Genomic DNA, 21,716 nt, shown 5'->3' on the forward strand with positions numbered 1-21,716 from the left:
TAGAATGTTTGTTAATTCCCACATTGCTGGGCCCCGTACCCAGAGTTTTGATATAGTTATTATGGGCTGAGTTCCAGGAGTTTGCATTTCTAACAAATGCTCATGTGATGCTGATGGTCAGAGCACCACACCATACTTTGGGAACCATCGCATTGGGAAGGAAGCGTCTGTCCCTGGTTCAGTGTGTTAGGGTGCAGGGGTGGGGAGTCTGCTGGGGAGGACGGTGGGAAAAGATTGAAGAATGCTGATCATCTTGCCTATGGTTCACCCGGAAGTGTTGATTTCAGAATTCTTCCAGTGTATTACAAACTTACACATTGGTGACTAGTACTGATACTACTCTTTAATACTACATTTATTAATATTACTTCCATTAATGAGAATTAAATAATGTTAGCAGCGACAATAGATCGGATTATTTCTTAGCATTAGCCTCCTCTTCCCCTTCTGGTTCCTGCCTGTTGGACCTGAGCCTCTGCTGCCCCCCGTATCATACGCATGTAGACAGCTTTACTCGGTCGTTTAGAACTGAGAGAAATGATGAGACAGTATATGCGGTTTCTTGGAAAAGTTGTGCTCTCGGTCAAGATTACCATAATAATAAGAGCCTTATTTATTTGGCTTCTACCTATTCAGATTTTGCAGCAGTTAGGACAGTGCTTGGTTTGAAATGTACCAAAGCAAATCAGTGAGTTTAGGATATTGCCCAGGAAATTTAAATTATTTAACAAGAAACCTCTTCCAATTTATTTCAGAACTTCCACTTACATGCAATTGTTTTATAATTAGAAATCAGTCTTATCTAATCATTTGCATAAGCTGCTTTTAATTCATGATTAGGATTGCTAAGGCTTCATTGCCTTGGGAACACATAGTTCAGGTAGAAATTTTACCCGTTTAGTTTAAATAACTAGTTTTGTTTTTAATGTAAAGTGCAAAATTATATCTACTTATCATTTCCTGTTAGTTTTAAGCCCCACGTTATTTTGGAGCATTCATGTTTGTACCTGGTGTCTTTCGTATGGAGTGGACACTAGAAACTTGGTATGCAGTTCAAAGAAAAAAATGTGACCTCAGAGAGGTTCTTTTAATTTTGTTCATAAAGCATTTTTTTCAGATGTTACTTTCCTTTGAAAAATGCTCTGTGCTCAGATTTTCCTGGGATAAAACATCCAACCAGGTAAAGGATTTAAGAGAATTAGGCCACGCTTACTCAATGAAATGCGCTGGAGTGGAAAATATCCTGCCTTGCCAGCCCAAGAAAATTATGATTTTTCTGATCTAGTAAAGAAAATTACATTATTTAAAGAGCTGATGTTATATCAACATTAAATTATTAGGAGTAGTTTTTAGTCTTTTATAAAATTATGTGTCGACTTTTTGATCTAAAGGAATTAAAGTCTGTAATCTAAAGAATTATTTGGAAGCAAAGCTGTGTTCGAGCTTCTGTGCTTTTTTTCAACCCTTGTCCTCTTGGAGTGAAGACCAGCCTGAGTCAGATCACTGAGGATTAAATGATGAATGCATTACTCAGCACCCTGCAGGGGTTAGGTCAAGCGCCCTGGCTTTGAAAAGTTACTATTTTGCTTAGTAAGCCTAGAAATTTCAGGTCCAACCACAGAAGGAAAGTTCACAGTATCCTGCTGATTAACACAGTCCACTTGAAAATGATCTTTCACTCCTCTAGCTGTCCCCCCTCTCTCTTCTGTGTCACTGTGTCTGAAGTCACTGACTAGGTTGCCAGTGGATTTTACCTACTGCAGCTATATTGCCACACAACTTGGTTCCCGTGAAGTATTCCTGGTGAAACCATCCCTTGACTTGAATAAGAAGTTGGCATGCTAAGGGCAAAGCACGGATACACTTACTTTAGTCTGGCAGAGAGGGGGAGCCTGTGATAATACTATTTTGAAGCAAAGAACAGGGACTCTGGATCAGGTGCCCACTAAGAATAAATATTCTTAATTAAAGTGTTAGCTAGAGAAGGGAACACAGATGGCTTTTTGGGTTGATTAGAGCAAGTGCTGTCCTAGGAAGAATTGCAGCGGCCTGGGGGAGAGGAGTGCTGGGCCTGTGTCCTGGGGCCAGCTCTACTCACCGGAGGAAACAGCCTGTCTCTGCAGGGGATGGGAAAAGGACAGGATACCAGGTAGATGGATGTGGGTAAAAGAGCTGTGACAAAAAGTAAATCAAACCAGGAGTACATTTATTTTCATGCTTACTGTTTTTGACTTTTCTCTCAAAGTTTAACTTATCTTGAAAGAGAGCCAGGCAGTAAGATTTAAACAAGTTATTTGGGATTTTTTCATACTTTCCATTTTACCATGTTTGTGCTCTAACCTGGACGTCGCTGAAGCCTCATCACCATGTCCATCATCATTTACTAGTGTTCGTAAAGTATACAACCAAAGCCTTTGGGTTTTTGAAAAGAAGTCTTTAATTAGGATTTCATTTTGTTTTTCCAGGTAGCCCAGCCATGACCCATAGGAATCTGACTTCTGCCAGTCTGAATGACATTTCTGATAAACCAGAGAAGGACCAGGTAAGCAAAGAATTCTTGCTTCTTTGAAATGTAAGACTAAGTGTATATCTAGGAGATGCTGGGAAAAGATTAGAAATATAGTTCCCTAGCTTCAAATGAAGGAATAAGTGTAGATGGGGTTTTGCAATTTCTCTGAGGACAGAGGAAGCAGTATGTGAAGGGATTTGAAGTTCAGAAGGTAAGAATTAGAGTCTTGACTCCAGCCGTTACAGATGTATCCTCTTGGGCAGTTTAAATCTTGGAGCTATGGTTGTCCCAGTTTTAAAATAGTAAAAATAATTCCTACCTCAGGCTTATTGAGGATTAAATGAGATACTTCATGAAAAAGCGCACTGATAAACTATAAAAGGCTAAGAAATGCTGGCAATTGTTAACTTTTGTGGGATACTTTAGGCAAAGGTAAATACAGTGTTTGTTAGCTGTTTGTCTATTAAAACACATAGTAAGTAGCCTATTTGAAATGAAGAGCAATTAGGTTTTGAATCTCAAATTTCCTTCTTTAAAAAGAATATTGTAGAAACTGGGCCATTTTCCCAGTTGGGTGAATATCTGCGTGGATAATAGAAAATGGTGAGTAGACATAATTTTTCATTTTACTTAAAAAACCCAAACCAGTTATTTGTACTAATGGATGAAAACTCCACCTGAATAAATAGATCTAAATTATGTATTCCTAAGGCAATGAAGCCTTCTCTGTGACGATGTTCCTCTTTAACTGGCAACACTTGTAATAGTGATAAGGTGTATAGGTCTTGGTAAATTGTAAAAAGAACAGGAAAGGTGAAATTTATTTTTTCTTGTGAAGCAGCTTTTGGATTCTTCCTTCTTCTCACCAGCTCAACCCTAAAATGATAAAGCTCAACCTTTATCATCTATCTCAGAATGGATTGCTAGAAAAACCTTTGGAACTAATCCCATGCCTCTGTTTTCTCAATTTAACATACTTTTCATATTATTGCCCTCATATTTCTCCCCTGGATCAAAAGCTTATAATGATTTTCTGTCAAGGTAAGTTCAGAATTCCCTATATGACTTCTAGGATTCTCTGAAATCTGGTGTTATCCTCATCTTATTTATGTTTCCTAGAAGAGGGTCTCTGCTTTGGTCAGGCCTAATTCTTACTCCCTTTTTATACTGAGATTAATTCTTGGTTCCTAGAGCTGCTCCCCTTTCAAATGCTAATATGGATGGATAGCTCTCCTCCCCTCCATTTACCTACCTCTTGAAACATCAGGGTGAAGATGATGTAAATATGGGATACACTGGCAGGTACATACCAGTAGCAGAAAAAGGACAACTCTTGTTAATTAGGTCTTGTTGAGAATTTCCGCCAAAACAATTTTGCACAGTCTCGGTTCCATTCAACATTTATCAAGCAATATTCTAATAATGAAGTTTGCCAGGGGTCTTGATTCTGGATAAGGCAAGAGTTTTTAGGAAAGGCTTCTTTTATTAGGCACAGTTCTTCTCTTGGCAGGAATTCATATCAGGGCATATGCAGAAGAAATCTGATGGCATAAGATGTGTATTACATAAGATTTTGATTCAGATATTAGAAGCAATAGGCTGGAGCATTATGATTTGGGGGTGTTGATTTAAGGTGCTGTAAAACCTGTGTGATGGCAGTTCTTGGAACCAGACTCTTTGATGCCTATCACTAACATTTAATACTCATTAAGGTTCATGTTAAAGTGAAACCAGGAAGATTTAATTCAGGAGTTTTGTTCTCGTTGTTTTTAAAGCCAGAACATGAGATTGACCTGTGTATTATTATAAGAGCAACCATCCATCTTTGGGTACCTAATATAATAGCCATCGTTAATCCAACGCGCTCTTCATGCCCCAGCAAAAGAACTAGCTACGTTCTTTGCTTCCCACCAAGAGTTTGAAAAGAAGCTTTGTAACCGACCCATGATCTCTTCTGCAACCAATGATAGAGTAGGAATTCAAACTAATAGTTCCAGTGTCTATACCTACTATTTTAGTAACTTCTGATACAAACACCCCTGGATTATGTTAGTGTGATAAGAAGAAAATGGGCTTGCCAAGAAGATGAAGCTATGGAGAAAAACACAATGAACCCACGCTTTTATTTTTTAACCTGCTTTTTTTTCTCTGGGTAGGAAAAAAAAGGTTACCAGGCACAAATTTGTTTTGAAAAAGCTTTTATAATTAATTAGCCAGTGTCCTGGAAATGATCTTGGCAGTAAAGTCAAACTTGTTCTGTATGCTTTTCCAAGTTGGCCGCAAAACTTCCATCCGACTGGAACTGAAGTTTCTGATTGACTGATTATTCTGCCCGGATACAATTTGAACAGTTGTGATGGTGCCTTGCCTCATGACTTCCCGGAGCTATATAACTTCCCAGTAGCACAAGAAATGGGTTTAACATTCAGAGTTAGAAACAGGAGCAGATTTTCTCTTTCTGACAGCTACACGGTGACCAAATTTGAGGGCATATTTTTTTATGAGATTCTGTTTTGGGGAAACAGTAGAAACAAATCTGTACACTGTACTTTTTCTCTCTGGCTCTGCCAAGCCTATGGTACCGATGATTTTAGTAGCGGCTACCTTACTGAGAAATACCTCAGAATAGTTAACAGCAGAAGAAAAGCATAGCCAAAATTTAGGTGATTCAATGCTTCAACAGTATTCCAACTTGGATGCTATATTTATTAAGCAGAAAAACACCTGGGATAAGTAGATTTAAAAAATTACATCTGGAGCTCATCTGCTTGTAGCTCTTCATAAATAATCTCTTCTATTTTGTTACTATGGAGGTGTTTTCCTTCATTGTCCACTTATCTTCCCCAATTTCCTTAGTTTGATTTGTTTCTCTCTCTTTTTATTCCTTTTCTGTTCTTTAAAAGATTTACAAGTGCAATCAATGGGTGCTTATCAAATACAGTGGGTTTCGTTCTCAGTTTCAGTGAGTATGGAATCAGCTGTGAGGCTAAACTCTTTCTCATCATGTTACCTCTTAGCTTTAACTCTCTGGTGGAAGTACTGTGTGCTAAGTGGGGCAATGACTTTCAAAGAGATTGACTTTTTTTCTCTGGGTTTCTCAATACTGCAAATAACATCTCACAATTACAAGACCAGCCTAAGTGAAACTGCAGTCCATAGATTGCAGTGGATGTAGTAGATGTAGAAATACCTTGCAGATTCTCAGGAAGACACTTAGGACTCAGATAACCGTGTAACTTACGTGGTTATGACTTCCATGATACTCATTACTTAGCTTAGCTAGCTTTTCTGAGAACCTATCCATAGGTCTTCTGGTAGAATTTGGCCTAAGGTTAATTTCTAAAGTGTATTGTTATCATTTTTTAGCACTATTATTGACTTTTATCTTTAAATATACTTGGCTGTCTTGATTTTATTTTTGAAGTTTTGGTCTTTTACAGAAATAGTCCTGAATTTAAATATTTTGTCAGAGAGTAAGAGGGTGAAACCATTAAACCATGTGTAAGTTTGAAATTACTAAGCCCATGGCTTCCTTAAAGTGAAATCTAGAAACACTTTGTGTTTGAACGACCCCTAATCCTTTTCTTACATGTATGTAATATAGGAGGGAGTCAGCTAATTTAGGCAGAGATGACTTTTTCATAGTTTTGAAGATTCCCCATCCTAAGGTCCATATAAAGCTTCCCTTAGCATTAGTAACTATTTCATATTCACAGTGACAGAAAAGGACAACAGCACTGTCTTCTGTTTTTCATGGCTCAACCAGAAAACTCTAATTTACACGGAGCACTAGGTGGTCTTGCTCCACTTCTTAGAGAAAGGTGCAGTGGGTAAGGAAGACTTATGTTTTCCGAGGTTACAATATTTGTCTTTAGCATGTTTTCAGGGACCAGTGAAACACTGCTGTGTCATGAGAGCTCCAAATGGAATTACATCTGTGAGAACCTGAGAACAAAGGCGTGTTGTGAGGAGGTGGTTACAGTCGTCCAATGTCACTAAGTCACTACACTTTTGGTAACTGCCTGGTTCAACAGCTACAGGTTTTCTTCACCAGTTGTCCTTGATTGGAAGTGGTGTTAGCCATTGCAATGATTGCTTATCTTTGGAGGGCCTTTGAAAGGAAATTAGCTTGCTGCTTAAATAATTAACAAAACTGATGTTTGTCATCACCTTTTTCCTGTTCTACAAGAAATTTGACTTTATGTACCTTTCTTCTCCCACCTTATGTTCTCGTCTATATTCTTAAAGCATTAACAATCAGTGGTATTAGCAGTGGTTGAGAAGCACCGATATTCATACTGACATCAAGGACCCGTGTTTTTGAACTTGTGTCCCAATTAAATTCAAATACAGTTGAATTTTCCCGTTTTTCACAATGCTATTCTTCTGTGAAAGCTATTTATCTGGATCAGAAAACTAGCATTCATTTAAAAATCGGTTATGTGTCAGCTTGAAAATGAAGTAGATAAACCTGTCTTAAGTAAACTAATATCTAGCTTGTGTTTTCAGGTAAGAAAAAAGAGGAGTCTTGTAAAATTTAGAACTATGGTTTTAAGGAATTATGAAGTTGCAATAAATTTGAACTTCTAAATCCCCCAATAATTGTATGCTACTATGATTTAAACTCGTCCATTCATTCAAAAAGTATATCTGTAGTAGAAAATGTCCCTGGTGGTAGGATTGCAGACGTGCATGAGAAAGATAAATCTTTTGACTCATAGAGCTGCTGTGCTGTTTAAGCGCAGATAGACAATAAACATCAAAAACAAGTAAACAAACGAACAGGAGCATTTCACACAATGATAAGTGCTATCCTGAAAATACAGCAGGATAATGTGGAGAGGTACAGGAAACCTGTTGTAGGTAGGAGAGTTTGCAAGATAGAAGATCTGGGGGAAGTGGTTTCTAGGCTGAGTGAAAAGCTAGAGTAAAGCCTTCAGGCAGGAATGAGTGTGATGTAGTCAAGAAATAGGAGGAAGAAGGAAAAAAAAATAAAAATAATCCAGAGCAGCTAGAGAAAAGTAGCAGGCGTGCAGAGGTAGGTGAGACCAGGAAGGTCCGCGGGGGAACCTTTTAATTTTATCCTAAGTGCAGTGAGACACTATTGTAGGAGTTTTATGTTCTGATTTATGTTTTGAAAAGATCCCTGGATGCTGTGTGACAGGATGGAGGAATTTGCCCGTATTCTGGATCACCTGGTGGTGTTCCTATAATTAAGCACTGGCTGAGCACCCCTCTGCGTTACCCTGAGAGCGCTGCAGACCCAACTGCCAGTTTGCTATAGACATCAAGACCTTCCTCCTGTCAGAAAAGGAAGTTCTTTTGTTCCATAGGAGAATTGTAAGAAAGAAAAAGAGTTTCCTAATTAAAATAGATCAAATTAATTATTATTAATAAAAATTAAGTACTTTAATGTACTAGAAGTAGACACAGGCCAAGGAGAGTAGTGAGATCGAGCTTTTGAGTTATTGATTGTATCTATACCTCCTGCTCTCTTGACGTTACTATTGGCTAATGTCAGTTGTGTCATCTGGTAAAACATATGACTCATGAAACCTTTGCTAGAGGCCCGTCTGAGGAAACAAGCATCTTTGTTTTCATTGTTCAGAAAGGAGCATCAGGGTGTGTAGGAGGACAGAGCCGCCAAGTGGGGTCTTGACCACAGTCTTACCTACACCAGTGAAAGAACGGAACTCCAGGGGCACTGCAGGGCAGTCCTGTATTTGACAGTTAGTAAAAGGGGTAGCAGGTTTTACAAGTCTTAAATAGTTCACTGGAATGTTTTATATTTGATGCCACTTTTTTTTTTCTCTTTCTGATCGGTGGCATTCCATTGTATTTCTATGCCATGAATGTCTTCAGAATACATTGCAGAGAGTAGTAGAATGCCATCAACAATTATCTTTGACGGATGTCTACTCTCATGTCATGTTACCTACTTCTGACCACAACCACACACAAAAAAAACAAAAAAACAAAACAAAACAAAACTCTTTCCCCCTTGGAAATGGGAAATTATTAGAAAACCAGAAAGCAGCAATATCTTATAATGAACATTCTAAGGGCATAGTTAAAAAATCTTTATAATAGTTTTAGGTATACACATGGAATTATTATTTACCTGTTATAGTAACATGTTATTGTTATTATCTATAATATTTTTTAAAACTTTATTTTTTTCTGATTCAAAAGTATACAAAATTGCTAAAAAATTCAAACAAAGCAAAAAAAATGAATAAAATCGAAAGTGAAAATTCGCAAACTCTCATCCTCAAAATAATCTTCTGGAACTTTCTGTAAATAAATGCCTATATACTTATTTATATAAAATAAAAATGAGACCACAGTGTTCTGCAATTGGATTTTTAAACAACCGAACAGAATACCATGGATATCTATCTTATTCTTCTTAAAGGTTTTATAGTACATATGAATCATTTTATTTAAATGATCTTTAATTGATATTTAGTTACTTTCATTTCTTTGTAATTACAAAAAAACCTTTAAGAAATACACTTATTGTAATTTTATTTATTTATTTATTTTGTATTCTTCCATGAGTATTTCTGGAGAAGAAATTTTTATAAGTGAATTGCTGGGTCACTGTATTGCCAGTTACCTTCCCAAAGGATTATACCAATTTGTGTCCTAGATCTTTTAAACACTTTAATAAATTCTCCTCCACTGCTAGGATACTATTTGCTCTTCACTTTTGAGTTTCTCCTGTATGAATCACTCCACTAAAAGCTTAGCAACTCAAAGTGAAAAGAATCTCAGTTACTAGCATCTGCCTCCCCATCCACTTTGGGGGCTTTTTTCAGAAATCTAAAATATTGAGGCTCAAACGGGGTTATTCTCCTGGTCTAATTGGATTCTGAGCTGGTTAATGTGCCCATGTTATGAAGCAAGAAGGTGAAAAGTGAAGTGGCAGTAGACTTGGCCACCTGTATGTTTCTTATTGCTTTTGCTAAGGGTGCTGCTGTTCCCAGCTCTGAGAGAAATCCTTCAGGCTTTGTGGGAATGTCCTTGGCAACCAAAAATGGCTTCATCTCAAGAGCCCTTCTTGGTGGTCAGCCTTTGGAACAAAAAAGGAACATTGTAAGAAAAGTTGGACAAGTGTTCTCTTTGAAGCACTATTCAACACATTTGCAGCTTGGCTTTGCATCTACTTCCTCCCCTCTCCTCTATCCCCAAGAGAATTTTGAGTGAACTTACATCTAGACCATAAAGTTAGTTACATGAGTAGTTTATACCTTATGTGGAATGCTTTATTAGGAGCTTCGAAGGAGTGTTGTCATCTGGGAAAACTGATAAAAGGATCAGCGAGTTGTTCTTTGCATGTTAAGGAGTATTTGCAGATTTTGCTGCTTTGCTGCTTCCCTGTTTCCCTCTCAACAGTGACTCTCTGCACAGGAGATTTATGAAGAGGCCATGCCTTGGGAGGAAGTTTCTCTTGCTCTTCTTCAGAAAGAGAAGGGCTTCCCACTGTTTCCATCTCACTTGTCTGATTGATCCAGGGGCTAGTTGATTTACTTGACTTAGCAGAATCTCATGACCTTATCAATCACCAGCAGTGCTTCCTGATTTCTCTCTGTGTTGCCACCAATGGTCTGGTTTCACTTCCTAGAATGGAACTAAACTGAAAGCAAGCATGCATTTTTCTTTTCTGCTGCCATGCTAAAGGGTAGCGATATTTTTTTCTACAATTCGAAAGGCAGTGGTTAATCATATCAAGCTGACATTACTGCCTAATCAGTGTTCTATGGGTACAAGAGGCTAGAAAGTAACTGACTCATTGTATAGGGGCCGCTGTAATAGCTTTGAACTTCAAATTTAGCTGAACGGTTGATTACTCAGGGGCTTTACCTGATTGTATTGAGTCTATTCTTCTATAAAGAATAATTAACAACAACTAACATAGACTGGGTGCATATTCACACTAATGCTTTGGTTGGTACTAGTAACCCTATTTTACATATTGGTAAACTTAGGCATGACAAAAGTAAGTTCCTCAAACTTAAATAATATCTGAGTGGTGGAGCTTAGATGAGCACAGGAGCCTGTGCAACATGTTAATAAATGCAGTGAATTCTGCCTGTTTGCATTGTGGTCTTCTCTGGTGCTAAGCCCCAGGTGTCCAGTTGATAGTTACCAGCCTAGGGTCTGTTTTTGAGGCACACATCATGCTGAATAGGCTAATCACCAGAATTACTATTAAATACACCAACAATTCTTAAGGTTGTTATGGTGGCTGGATGTTTCTGCTGCCATAGAGATTAAAAGACTCCATGAACCAACCTTGTGTTGTGTGTTCATACCCTGAGTGGTGTTGGTTGAGGTCAGTGAGAAGAAGCTGATATAATTTGGAAAAGGATAATACATGACCTCAGATTGTGAGTTTATATCTAACTAGACAGACCAGATAAATTGTGATGCTTACAGTAAAGTGCAGCCGTTCAGTGGAAGACAAGATAAGAGTGTGGGTGGGACCATCAATCAAAGAGAAACAGGGCACTTTAGACGCATCTTTCTGTTTTAGAGAACAGAAGATAAGTGTTTTAACCAAATGAAACATTCTTCCTTGGAGAAAGAGTAAGGTATGAAATGTGAGAAATAAATTAGAATGTAACTACGTGTAGTTTTGACGTATGCATGACTTGGTTTATCCAATAAGTGGCAAGTAATGTGACTTCGAAAAATTCTTTGAATAATGGTCAGTAATCTCCAAAATTTGATGAAGTACAAAGTTTCAATGTTAACTGTTTTTTGTCGTTAGAGTTACCTGTAGAATTAGCCAAAGTAGATTAGATTATTTAGCCAATTGACCTGTCCATGGACCACAGTGCATGTGCTACTGCTTTTTATTTTTGGTTTTGTTTTGCAGTAAGTTTGGCTAGGATGGAAGTCAGGTCCATGTTAGATTCCCTTCCTTACCTTTCAACTTTACATTGTTAATTTGGTTTTTTGGGGTTTCATGTTCTTAACTTCTATACTCCACGGCTCTACTTGCGCTCTAATGAAAGGTGCCTGTCCTTCCGTGAATATTGTTATTGCCGGAACATTTCCTTTGGACCCATGCATCTCATTTTCTTCCTGCAAGTCCTACCTTTCTTTCAAGGCCTACATCAAATGCTACTTTTTTCTTACGTACATCCTTGAACATTCTGACTCATGTTGATTACTCCTGTCTCAAATTTCTAAAACCACCCAGCATTCACTACTTGTCATTTCACGGGGACTCACTTGTTTGTTATTGTTTGTTGTGTGTCTCATCTTCTTTATGGGATGGGGTGGGGAGGCCCAGGGTCTGGGGAGGGGGAAGAGGTAGGACTCTTAAATTAGTTGCTGAGGGTAATGATAATGGTGACTAATTGGGGAGAATCATCTTGCCCTTACCCTTTCTCTCAGAACTTTTTCTAAAGGCTGAGAAAATGACCGACTATGAGAGTTTCTCAGAGGATGGTGATTTCTCCAAGTATTGTTATTGTCTTATCTTTTCATTCTGGCCACTTTAAAAATTAGTATTTCTGGTCATGATCACTGACAGTGTTTCATTAGGTTAACCAGTTGCTTGAATGCACTTGAAATTCTTGCCCATCTCATACATTAAATTTTTTTTTTCATCTAGGACAATCATGTAAATGTTAATATTTCAAATACAGTTTGCTCTTTCATTTGTTAAAATCCATGTGCACATTTTTCTCACGAGAGCTCAATGAATGTAGTTAACTGGCTGATTGACATAGTTTAAAGAAAACACTGAACTTTTTTTTTTTTTTTTTTACCTAAAACAAAGTGCAGTGTGTCATAAGGACATGTTAGAAAAGCCAACTGTCAGTACAGAATGATGTTCTATTGCAAGATGACATGGTATTGCTAAGTTTTCCCAAGCATGGCACATTTCAAATCAAGGACTATCCAGTGTTCTACTTTTAGACATGAGCTACTTCATTTTGTATGACATGAGATAGTGTGAAATTAGAGTTAAGGCAGATCAAACCTGGAAAGGATGTATCATTGAATGGCATAAAATGGCATGTATTAAAGAATTTACTTGTTTTATACATTATTTTAACACTTTTCACTTTACATTTTTCTTATAGTTTAGATTCCAAAGACCGTATTATGGTAAAGATCCAAGTATATTATTGAAAGTGAAAAAAAAAAGGACAAGTCAGGTTGAAATCCAGCTATGTAGTAGGATGACTTGTTTCAGAAAAACCCTTTGGTCAGAGATTAGAGAAGTTGATCTTTTCTCCTAGTGTCTTTGACTACATTATTCATAGAGCTTTTTCACTAACTTACTTGTGATGCTTTTATTAAGTCCTCCTTTGCACTAAACCTGTATTAGGGAACAGGACTATAGAAATGAATAGGATACAATCTCTACCTTTCAGGGGTTCTGATAATAGACTGTGAGACAAATCTGTAAATAGTGTACGGTGGCAGACATCTTAGCTAGAGAAGGGAGTACGAATTCTGCCAGGGGCTGGGGAGTAGACAAAGGTGACATTTGAATTAATCTTTGAATTGAAATGCTTTTGTCTTTCACTATAATGTTCAAGAAGAAGCAAATGACTATATGGTAGGAATATAGGATGTTAGGAATATTAGGTCATTGGGTAGGAAATGGGGTTAGATAACCTGTGCGTTTTTTAAGATTTTCTGATTTGATGAATGTGGAATGAGTGGCATATGGAGATTAAAAAATTCAAAATTCAAAAAAGAGGTAGAATTGACACTGGGATGTGCCGTGGAACAAAGGAGTGAACAGACCCTCAGGCTCAATATTCATGTTAGTAAAGTGACCAGAACCTACTGGTGCTCACTCGGAGCCCACCAGGTACAAATGAAGAACCTTGCAGGGAAATGTTTGTGTAGCTGTTGCCTGCTCAGAACTTTACTCTCCCCTTTTTCTTCTTCCTCAGTATTTTCTATTGTTCTAATTTGGTGCATGTTCTCAGAGACCTAAGTGAAGGGTACATTAAAAAAATCTGCTAAATAAATAATAGCATGCCTACTACAGATTTAATTATAGCCATACAGCTGCCTGTTTGAAGTGTTCTGCTGGGGCCATATGGTTCCTTGTGCATTCCAGCCCTGGAAGGACCTGGTTTAAATGTTTCCCAGCTGATCACATTGAATTCTCAGAGAACTGCTAGCAGCCATTTGGAATTCAATAGATGGTGTGCTTTACCTCCCTTGTCTCTCTGTGGATGGACATTTTATTGACAATTTCTTATTAGACCCAAGGTAATCAGACATTAAAAGCACCCACCCAGTCAGGTCTTAAGATTTATGACTACTTGCTGCTTTCAGGCTGATTTTTGTCACCACGTTTGATATACTGAATGGAAAATTCTTCTACATTTAACCACTTGCACTTAATGGCTTTTTTTTAAAAAAAAGTATTTGAATGGATGATTTTTAAAATTGTTTTCTGTCCCAGAGGTGGGGGAACAGAAGTAGGGCTTAGGAGAGGGAATCTGCCCTTCCCCTGCCGCTGTTCTAGGAGTGTGACTGTGAGTGAATTAAGTAACTTCTCCGAGCCCCAGGAGAGCCAGAACTGGCCCCTGTAGGTCCTTTCCCGTTCCAGAATTCTGCAAGAATCAGCTGGGGAACATGTTCTTTTGGTGACAAGCGTCTACAGTAGAGTGGTGGTCTTCCCTTTTCCCATTGTGGCATTCTGGTGTGTCTTCCCCTAGTGATTAGAAAGCCAAAATTTCCCAACCCTTGGGCCACAAAAATCTTTCCATCTGAAGTCTGTATAAAGGTCTAAACCTCAGAGAGTAGCAGTTTTGGCTTCACTATGTGTTGTCTAATGTAGTGGTTCTTAACCTTTTTCAATGTCAAATATCTAGTTGAGTTTGTGATGAAACAATGGATGCTTTCACCAGAGAAATGCACAATAATTTTTAAGGCACAAAAGTTGCGAAAAATTACAAAGTGCCCATGGAGCAGCTGGTCCCCTAGTCCAGAACTGTTGGCTCTGTGCTTTGATAAGAGCCTTGCCTTTTCCTTTTTGTTCCGAGGGAAGAGAACTGCATGTGAAGTCGAGGACAGAGAAGTAGGTGTGAAGCCTGAAGATCACATGGTGGAAAGGGCTCAGCTTTGCCGGGCTCAGGGATTGCGTTGGGATGGAGCGAACAGTGGGGGCGGTGGACGGTATTTTCTCAGTTCCCACACAAGAAAAGCATTCTGCATAGGTGTTTGTCAAGCCATTAGCTTTCTACTCTGGGTTGCATACATTGCCTCTGACGATTCTACCTTCCCACCTCTCATGACTTGAACTTTTTGTTTTTAAAGAGTATTTGTTTTTTATTAGCTAGCCAACTGGGATGTGAGCAGAAAAGAATGTACATGAAACATTTCCCATTAAACTATAATTTTCTCTTTCACAATTACCACGACCCTAATTTTTAGGGGTCTTGTTTGTTTTGTCTTCCTTTGGTTTTTCCTTCTGCAGCCCCACTCTCCAGGTGGCATCTGTAGATTGTGAGGCAGAAAGAATGAAAGAAACCGTATGTTTAGGATCTTTCTTTTGGGGGTGGGAAAGGGAAGACTGTAAACAGATACTGCTTTATAGATATTGATAGGCAGGGTGAAAGTTAAAAGGAAAGCATTTCGTGTTTTATTTCCGGCTGAAAACAGTCATTCAAAGATAAGGTGTCATCTGAGGGAATGCAGATAAAATGGTGCCATTATTGCGAGGAATTATATTTGTTTTACAGTATAGCTACACTGGTCCACCCACACTAATCTCAGCCTTCAGTATATCTTAGCCTTACCACAGGAATGATACCTCTGCAGTCTCCTCAAGTTGAAACTCAAGCATCTGTACAGCCGGTAGAATTAACTTAAACATAGAGAATTACTCTGCTGGATGAATATACGTTTTTAAGTCTATGATACAAACTAGAGAAAGAGATTTCTATCTAAAATTCAGAAAATTGTATATCTGAATTAAATGTGGTACCAGTGTAACTTTATTCCTTTGGGAGAGAAAAGTTTTATTTTGTGACATCATGTTTTCCATATATTCTAGGATTATATTAAAACTTTGACATGATGGTTATCGTTACCACTTATTGAATATCTACTTTGCTATTTCAGACACTGTGCTAGGAGCTTTTAATATATAATCTACATGTAATATATTACTATCAACATGACTACAAATGAAAAGGCCAAATGCAAAACGTAAGGAACTCAGTGGTCTTCTCGGCAACTATTGCTTAGGTTAAAATAAAAGGAAAATTTAGGGCACCAGTATTTTTAGTGCTGAGCCAGATTTCCACTGGTGCATCTCTTACTAGCATTGGTGAAATATTTCCTTTTGATGTTAGGAAGGATTGGGCCTGTGAAGAAGGGCAGTTCTAGTGTTGTGTGTCATTCTAGACTCTTCCTTCTTCGCTTCCTCTATCCAGGCATTCAACCACTCCTGTGTATTCTGCCTTTTAATTATTCTCAATTCTGTTTTCAACATTCTGTTCCCACTGATGTTCTTTTGGTTCCTCTATTTATCACATTTATTGAGCAGCCTGTTACTTGCTGAGCACTACGCTTAAACACTTTGAAATATTATCTGATTTACTCCTCTTACCTCTGTGAAGGGTCATTCATTATCCCCAGTTTACAGATGAGGAAATTCAGCTTAAAGAAATGCAGTAATTTGCCCAGGGTCCACTAGCTAGAAAAAGGAAGAATTGAGATGTGCTTATAGCTCTGTCTAACTATGACACTAAAGATCATTCTCTTTTTCTCTTTGAATTTAAATCAACTGGAGAGCAACCACCAAGCTTAGCATGGTGAATCCTGATCTCTGGAGACAGACAGACTTTGGTTTGAATTTTCTTTCCTAGTTTCATGATCTTAGACAACTTGTGTAATCTCTAAATCTCATGTCCTCTTGGGTAAATAGTGACGACAATAGTAGCAGTTTATAGAAATGTTGTGAGAGTTTGATAAGATAATGAGTGTAGAGTTCCTGTCTGGCCAGGAACCACTGATTAAAAAATGTAAGTAATCATTATCAGTGTTAATTTAAAATTATTGTTGGATCAAATATATGGTGATGGAAGGAGAACTGACTCTGGGTGGTGAACACACAATGGGATTTATAGATGATGTAATACAGAATTGTACACCTGAAATCTATGTAATTTTACTAACAATTGTCACCCCAATAAATTAAAAAAAAAAAGATAAAGCTAGGTGGAGAGAGAGAGAGATGCAAAGAAAGTAAGTTTCAGAAGGTTTGAGTGAGATCTTTTTTTTTTTCCCTTTGTTTTTGAGGCCAAACTATATCAATCAAAGAAAAAAAATTTTTTAATTATTGTTGAGGGCTTTTGTGCCTCTTGGTGACAATAATGCCTTTAGAGTGCCATTTTTCTGATGAGAGATTCAAAGTCTTAAATTAGGAAATCATTCAACATACAACTATTCTCTAAAAGCAGGACCCCCTTTCAAAATCTCATGGATAAATCCTGGAGAAGGGTACTACTTTAAGGCACTTCAGGAATTTTTAAACAACAGTGAATGGTAACTACCAAGCAACCCTACATTTTTCACTGACCTACGTTCCTAGGTTTTGGAACCAGTAAAGGCTCTATTCTTCTCACCAGAGACCTTTCTCAAGTTTGCTACCACCAAATGTAGCTCCTTTCTTGGAGCCTTCAGTGTCCTTGCTTGTATTTATGCAGAACGTAAGGCTACCATGGACACAGGTGTGATCACATGGATTCCATGCATTTAACAAGCGTTTAGTGAACACTTCCTGCGAGGCAGTGCCTTTATAAGGCACTGGAGAAACAAAGTTGAATAATATGTCGTTTCTTTTTATAGGGTAATTTAGAATCCTTTTAGAAGATACTTATAGTGTAATGAGAGTCACAGCCAAGTCAATTAATGAATGCATTGTGATAGGTATAATTTCAGAGGGAAGGCTAAAGTCCTGTGGTAGAATAAAATCAGGAAAGTTGGGGGAATCAGAGTTGTCTGGCTTACCTTTCCTGTAATTCTTGGCTAGAGTTCAGAGGCATAAGGGTATAGCTAGCATTTAAGGAGAAACCAGGTGGAGGGCATTTCCCACTATATAGATTATTTCAACTCTCTTTCCTTGACGCATGGGGCAGGAGACCTGCCTTTACATATGGTGAATTCATGACATAACAATGAAAGAGGAAAAATAACTCTTGAAATATTACCTAACTTAACTAGCACCTAGAGTTTACAGGTTCTTGATTTTCTTTAAATACTTTTTAAAATGCCATTCTCTTTATTTGGGTTTTCGGCTTTCCTGCCCCCCAGCCCATAGTTTTTCTTTTCTTTCTTTCTTTTTTTTTTTTGTAATTAAGTACTGTTAAACACTTTAAAACATAGTCATTAATTTTTTTTCTTTAAATTAAAGTTTATTGGGGCGGCAATTGTTAGTAAAGTTACATAGATTTCAGGTGTACAATTCTGTAATACATTATCTATGTCTCACATTGTGTGTTCACCACCCAGTCAGTTCTCTTTCCATCACCGTATATTAGACCCCATTTACCCTCTTCTAGAGCCCCGCTCCCTCCATCCCCTTGCTCTCTGGTAACCCCTAAACTATTGTCTATATCTATGAGTTGTTGTTCTTTTAGTTGTTTGTCTTGTTCTTTTGTTGTTTTCTGTACGGAGCCTAAACTACTTTAGATGCTTAACACTGGTTTGCTGTACAAAAGGTTCAGAAATTTCAAAACAATATCTTCTACACTTTAGGTAGTAAAACATATTCATCAGGAATATCAGAGTTTCACAGTATAGTGAAGTGGACAGAGCATTAAAAATTAGAATTACCATCCTGGCCTGGCTGTTTAGCCATAGGAGCCTCTGAAATTCCTTAAACTTTTTGAACTTTAGTTTCTCTGATCTGTAAGATGGTTTAAAAATATATTTATCATAAGCTTGCTGTAAGAATTCAATTAAGATAGTAAATGTGAAAGTTTTAAAAACTGTAACTAGCAGTAAACACTAACTATTATTTTTTAATGATATAAAACAGAAAATGTGACTAGAGATTTTGACAAGTTGATTTTTAAACTAGGTCAGTACTTGAAATTTCATCCTATTTAGGAATTCAGAACTGATGGATTGTACTTAATGTTATATTTAGTTTAATAGCCATTTGTAAATGTGCTGCTTTGCAGAATCATTTGCATTAATGGTGGTGAGATGTTTATATTTGGAAGGAGAAATTAGAAAATCAAATTTTCACCCTCAGGGAACTGGTTTCATTTTGTATTTTTTTAAAATGGAATAAACAAAAATAGGAGAGTGTTCAAAAAGTAAAAACATGCAGCCACAGAGCCTTTTGGCATCTTGTCTCATTTAATGAATTTGATTGCACTCTGTCGTATTTCATGCACTCTGGAAATCTCAGACCATATCATAGATGTTCAGTACTAATAACATTATAAGTGATTGTCTAAATTTTGGATTCTGTAGATGAACAAGCAATTGCGTCTTTTTAGGCTTCTTAGACACTGGGCCAGTGGTTTATAAATTTAGCCATTGGAAATATTCTTCTAAATCACAATTTGAAGGTATCCTAAAGGGCGATCAGAGTTTCCATTCAAAACAAAACATGTTTATAATAATTATTCTAGTCGTTCTCTCTGTCACACCAAAAAAGTCCTATCCCACAAACTAGCTTAAGGGATGCATAAAGAATATCCTTATTTAATAGAAAAGTTTTAAGATAATTTTTCTTTTCTGGTCTTGGTATTAAAAGCAATACCTGGTTAAGTTATAAAGCAGCTATTCTTGTCTTTTCCCTTCTGTGATTTCCTAATTCGGCAATTATATAATTTATAGTGAAGTAAGATTTAGGAATGGAATCCTGGGGTATGTTTACGATGGTGTTTGTCCAGGCTATTCAGGAACACCTAAACCCTGTCTTCTACCCAACACTCTCTCTAGAAGATCATCAGAGGAAATGTGTACACAGAGAATCAAAGGCCAAGGAACCCTTTATTACTGGCTGAGGCTTTGGCTGCTAAACCCAAAGCAGATCTCTGGTAAAGTAGAAAGAGCCTCGCACCCCGATAGCTGTAAAGAACCTAGAAGCAAAACAAGCTCCTTGTACTTGGAACTAAAGAGTTAGGCCTGGTCTTGTACTGGGAACTCCTTATTATAAAGAAAGTCCGGAACAGAGCTTTCAGTGAGAAGAACTATTTTCCCTGTATGTGGTGTAGGCTAATTGACTTAGAATTTAATTAGTTTAGATCAGTCCTTTGTACAGATCAGTTGAGAGAGCTGCTGGAAAGTGGGGAGAGGATGAGAGATAGGGACAGTCGTCAATTAAGCATAGACGCCATCTGTAGGCAATGAACTGGTCTCCAGCTATCATACTCCAGGATCCCCAGAGTTTGAGACTGTAGGTCTGCTCCAAATAAGTACACATACGTAGTTCTTGGTAGGTAAAATCTATTTCAAAATTATCCCTGGGATTAGTTTTCACAAGGCTACTTTTGGTGACCTGCTGCTTTATCCCAGTCCCGTTGGAGGCTAATTTTAACTTGCAGAAAGTATACTTTACTAGGTTATATTATATTTATGTTGAGTAGTATGATATTAGGGTTTGTATACCATTAGAAAATAAAGGCAGGAGTACATCACTTCAGACAGAGCTCATTCAGATGGTCTCCCCAATATGCACTGAGGAAGAAAGAAGGCAGTGGGGAGGTTTACTCTCTGTGTGGGAGAAACTAAAAAGAAGAAGGAAGAAGTGAGCCCCACATTTTTTTGTATCTTGCTAGGCATTTTACATCTTATCTCTTCTAATCTTTACAAAAGTTTTTAAAGAATGACTTATGGCTATGGAATATGGTTTTAGTTTTTCACTTTCCTTGATATTCTTTATGGGTTTTCTGCCAAGGAAGCACTACATGTAAGCCAGATTTGCAAAGTAATAACAGTTTATGTGATAAGAATCTCATTGTAGTGTAATTGTTTTATTAAAGTAAAACATAGGTGTGTGATTTATCTATACACAGGTATATAAAACATTAATCTACTTTTTTACAATGTGAACACACCTGTGTAATTGTCACTCAGATTATGAAATAGAACATGACCAGCGTAGTATAATTGTTTTCTATGTCATGCTTTCTTCTCTTATTTTTATTTTCTTCTTTGTACCTTCTTTGAGTTTCATTTGCTATTTTATTTTTACTTTTTGAGATATATGTTTAGTTCTGTGAACATCAGCTTTTCTTCTTTTGCAATATTTGCACTTAAAGCCGTGCATTTTACTCAGTGCATATGTTTAGCTGCATTCCACAAATTTTGATATGTCATATTTTCATATTATTGACTTTAGCAAGTCAACATTTCATATTGACTTTAACAAATCAATGATACATATTTTAATTGCTATTTTAAAAATAGATTCTGCTGAAATTCTCCATCTTGTCGTAAATATTTTTAAAATTATGTTAATTAAAAGTCAATGTCATAATTGCAATATGTAGCTCTGCTTTAAGTTTGTTTTAGTTTCTGTTTGTGTGTGTGTGTGTGTGTGTGTGTGTGTTTGTTTCCTCTTGGGTCACAGTCATTTGATCATGCCTACAAGGATGCCTAGCAATTTCTGATTGAATGTCAGATAAAATATATACATAGTAGAGATAATTTGATACTTTTGATGATATTATCTTTCTGCTGAGATTATTTCTTTTGCTTTTGGATGATACATAGGCTAGGGGCAGGTCACCTTAATATTTAGTCTGGAAATGAGCTAATTGGAAGCTGGGTTTCAGTCTTTATGTGCATTGGGCCATTCCTATTTTGCCCTATGCCTCACACCTTGTCCATGATGGGTCCCAACTGGCTGACTGGCATGTCTGCCTGTCATTCTGAGTGTGCTGAAGGATCAGCTCAATTTCTAAGTATCTGCAGCTACTTAGGAATCCTCAAATGCCTTTATAAGAAAACCAGCTGAATGTTGCCTCTCTTCTGTGCAGTTCCCTTCTTCAGGGATATTGTCTCCTCAAGTTTTTAATGTCGTAGTAACTTTCTGATTCTTTTAAACACATTATAAAGATCCAGTTTTTCAATTTTTCTTTCAGGAAGCATTGGCGTTCTGCAAGCTAGTTTACCATAGCTGGAAGTGAAGTCTCTTAGAGACATTATTTAGGTTGGAAATTCTTAATTCACCAAATACACAGCTCCAGGC

General features: G+C 37.4%; 1 protein-coding gene across 8 annotated transcripts in view; it reads left to right on the top strand.

Moving 5' to 3' along the window:
- Positions 1–21,716, top strand: part of SLC4A4 (solute carrier family 4 member 4) — a 343,883-nt gene that overhangs the window by 198,101 nt on the left and 124,066 nt on the right. For all 8 annotated transcript variants that reach the window (XM_019757100.3, XM_088791346.1, XM_074324475.2 and 5 more), the window contains one exon: positions 2,466–2,542. In XM_019757100.3, coding sequence (XP_019612659.2) covers positions 2,466–2,542 — 77 coding nt within the window. The remainder of the gene's footprint in view (positions 1–2,465; positions 2,543–21,716) is intronic.

Source organism: Rhinolophus sinicus, chromosome 1, assembly GCF_057876585.1.
Source record: "Rhinolophus sinicus isolate RSI-liver-muscle chromosome 1, RSI-T2T, whole genome shotgun sequence".
Classification (NCBI taxonomy): domain Eukaryota; kingdom Metazoa; phylum Chordata; class Mammalia; order Chiroptera; family Rhinolophidae; genus Rhinolophus; species Rhinolophus sinicus.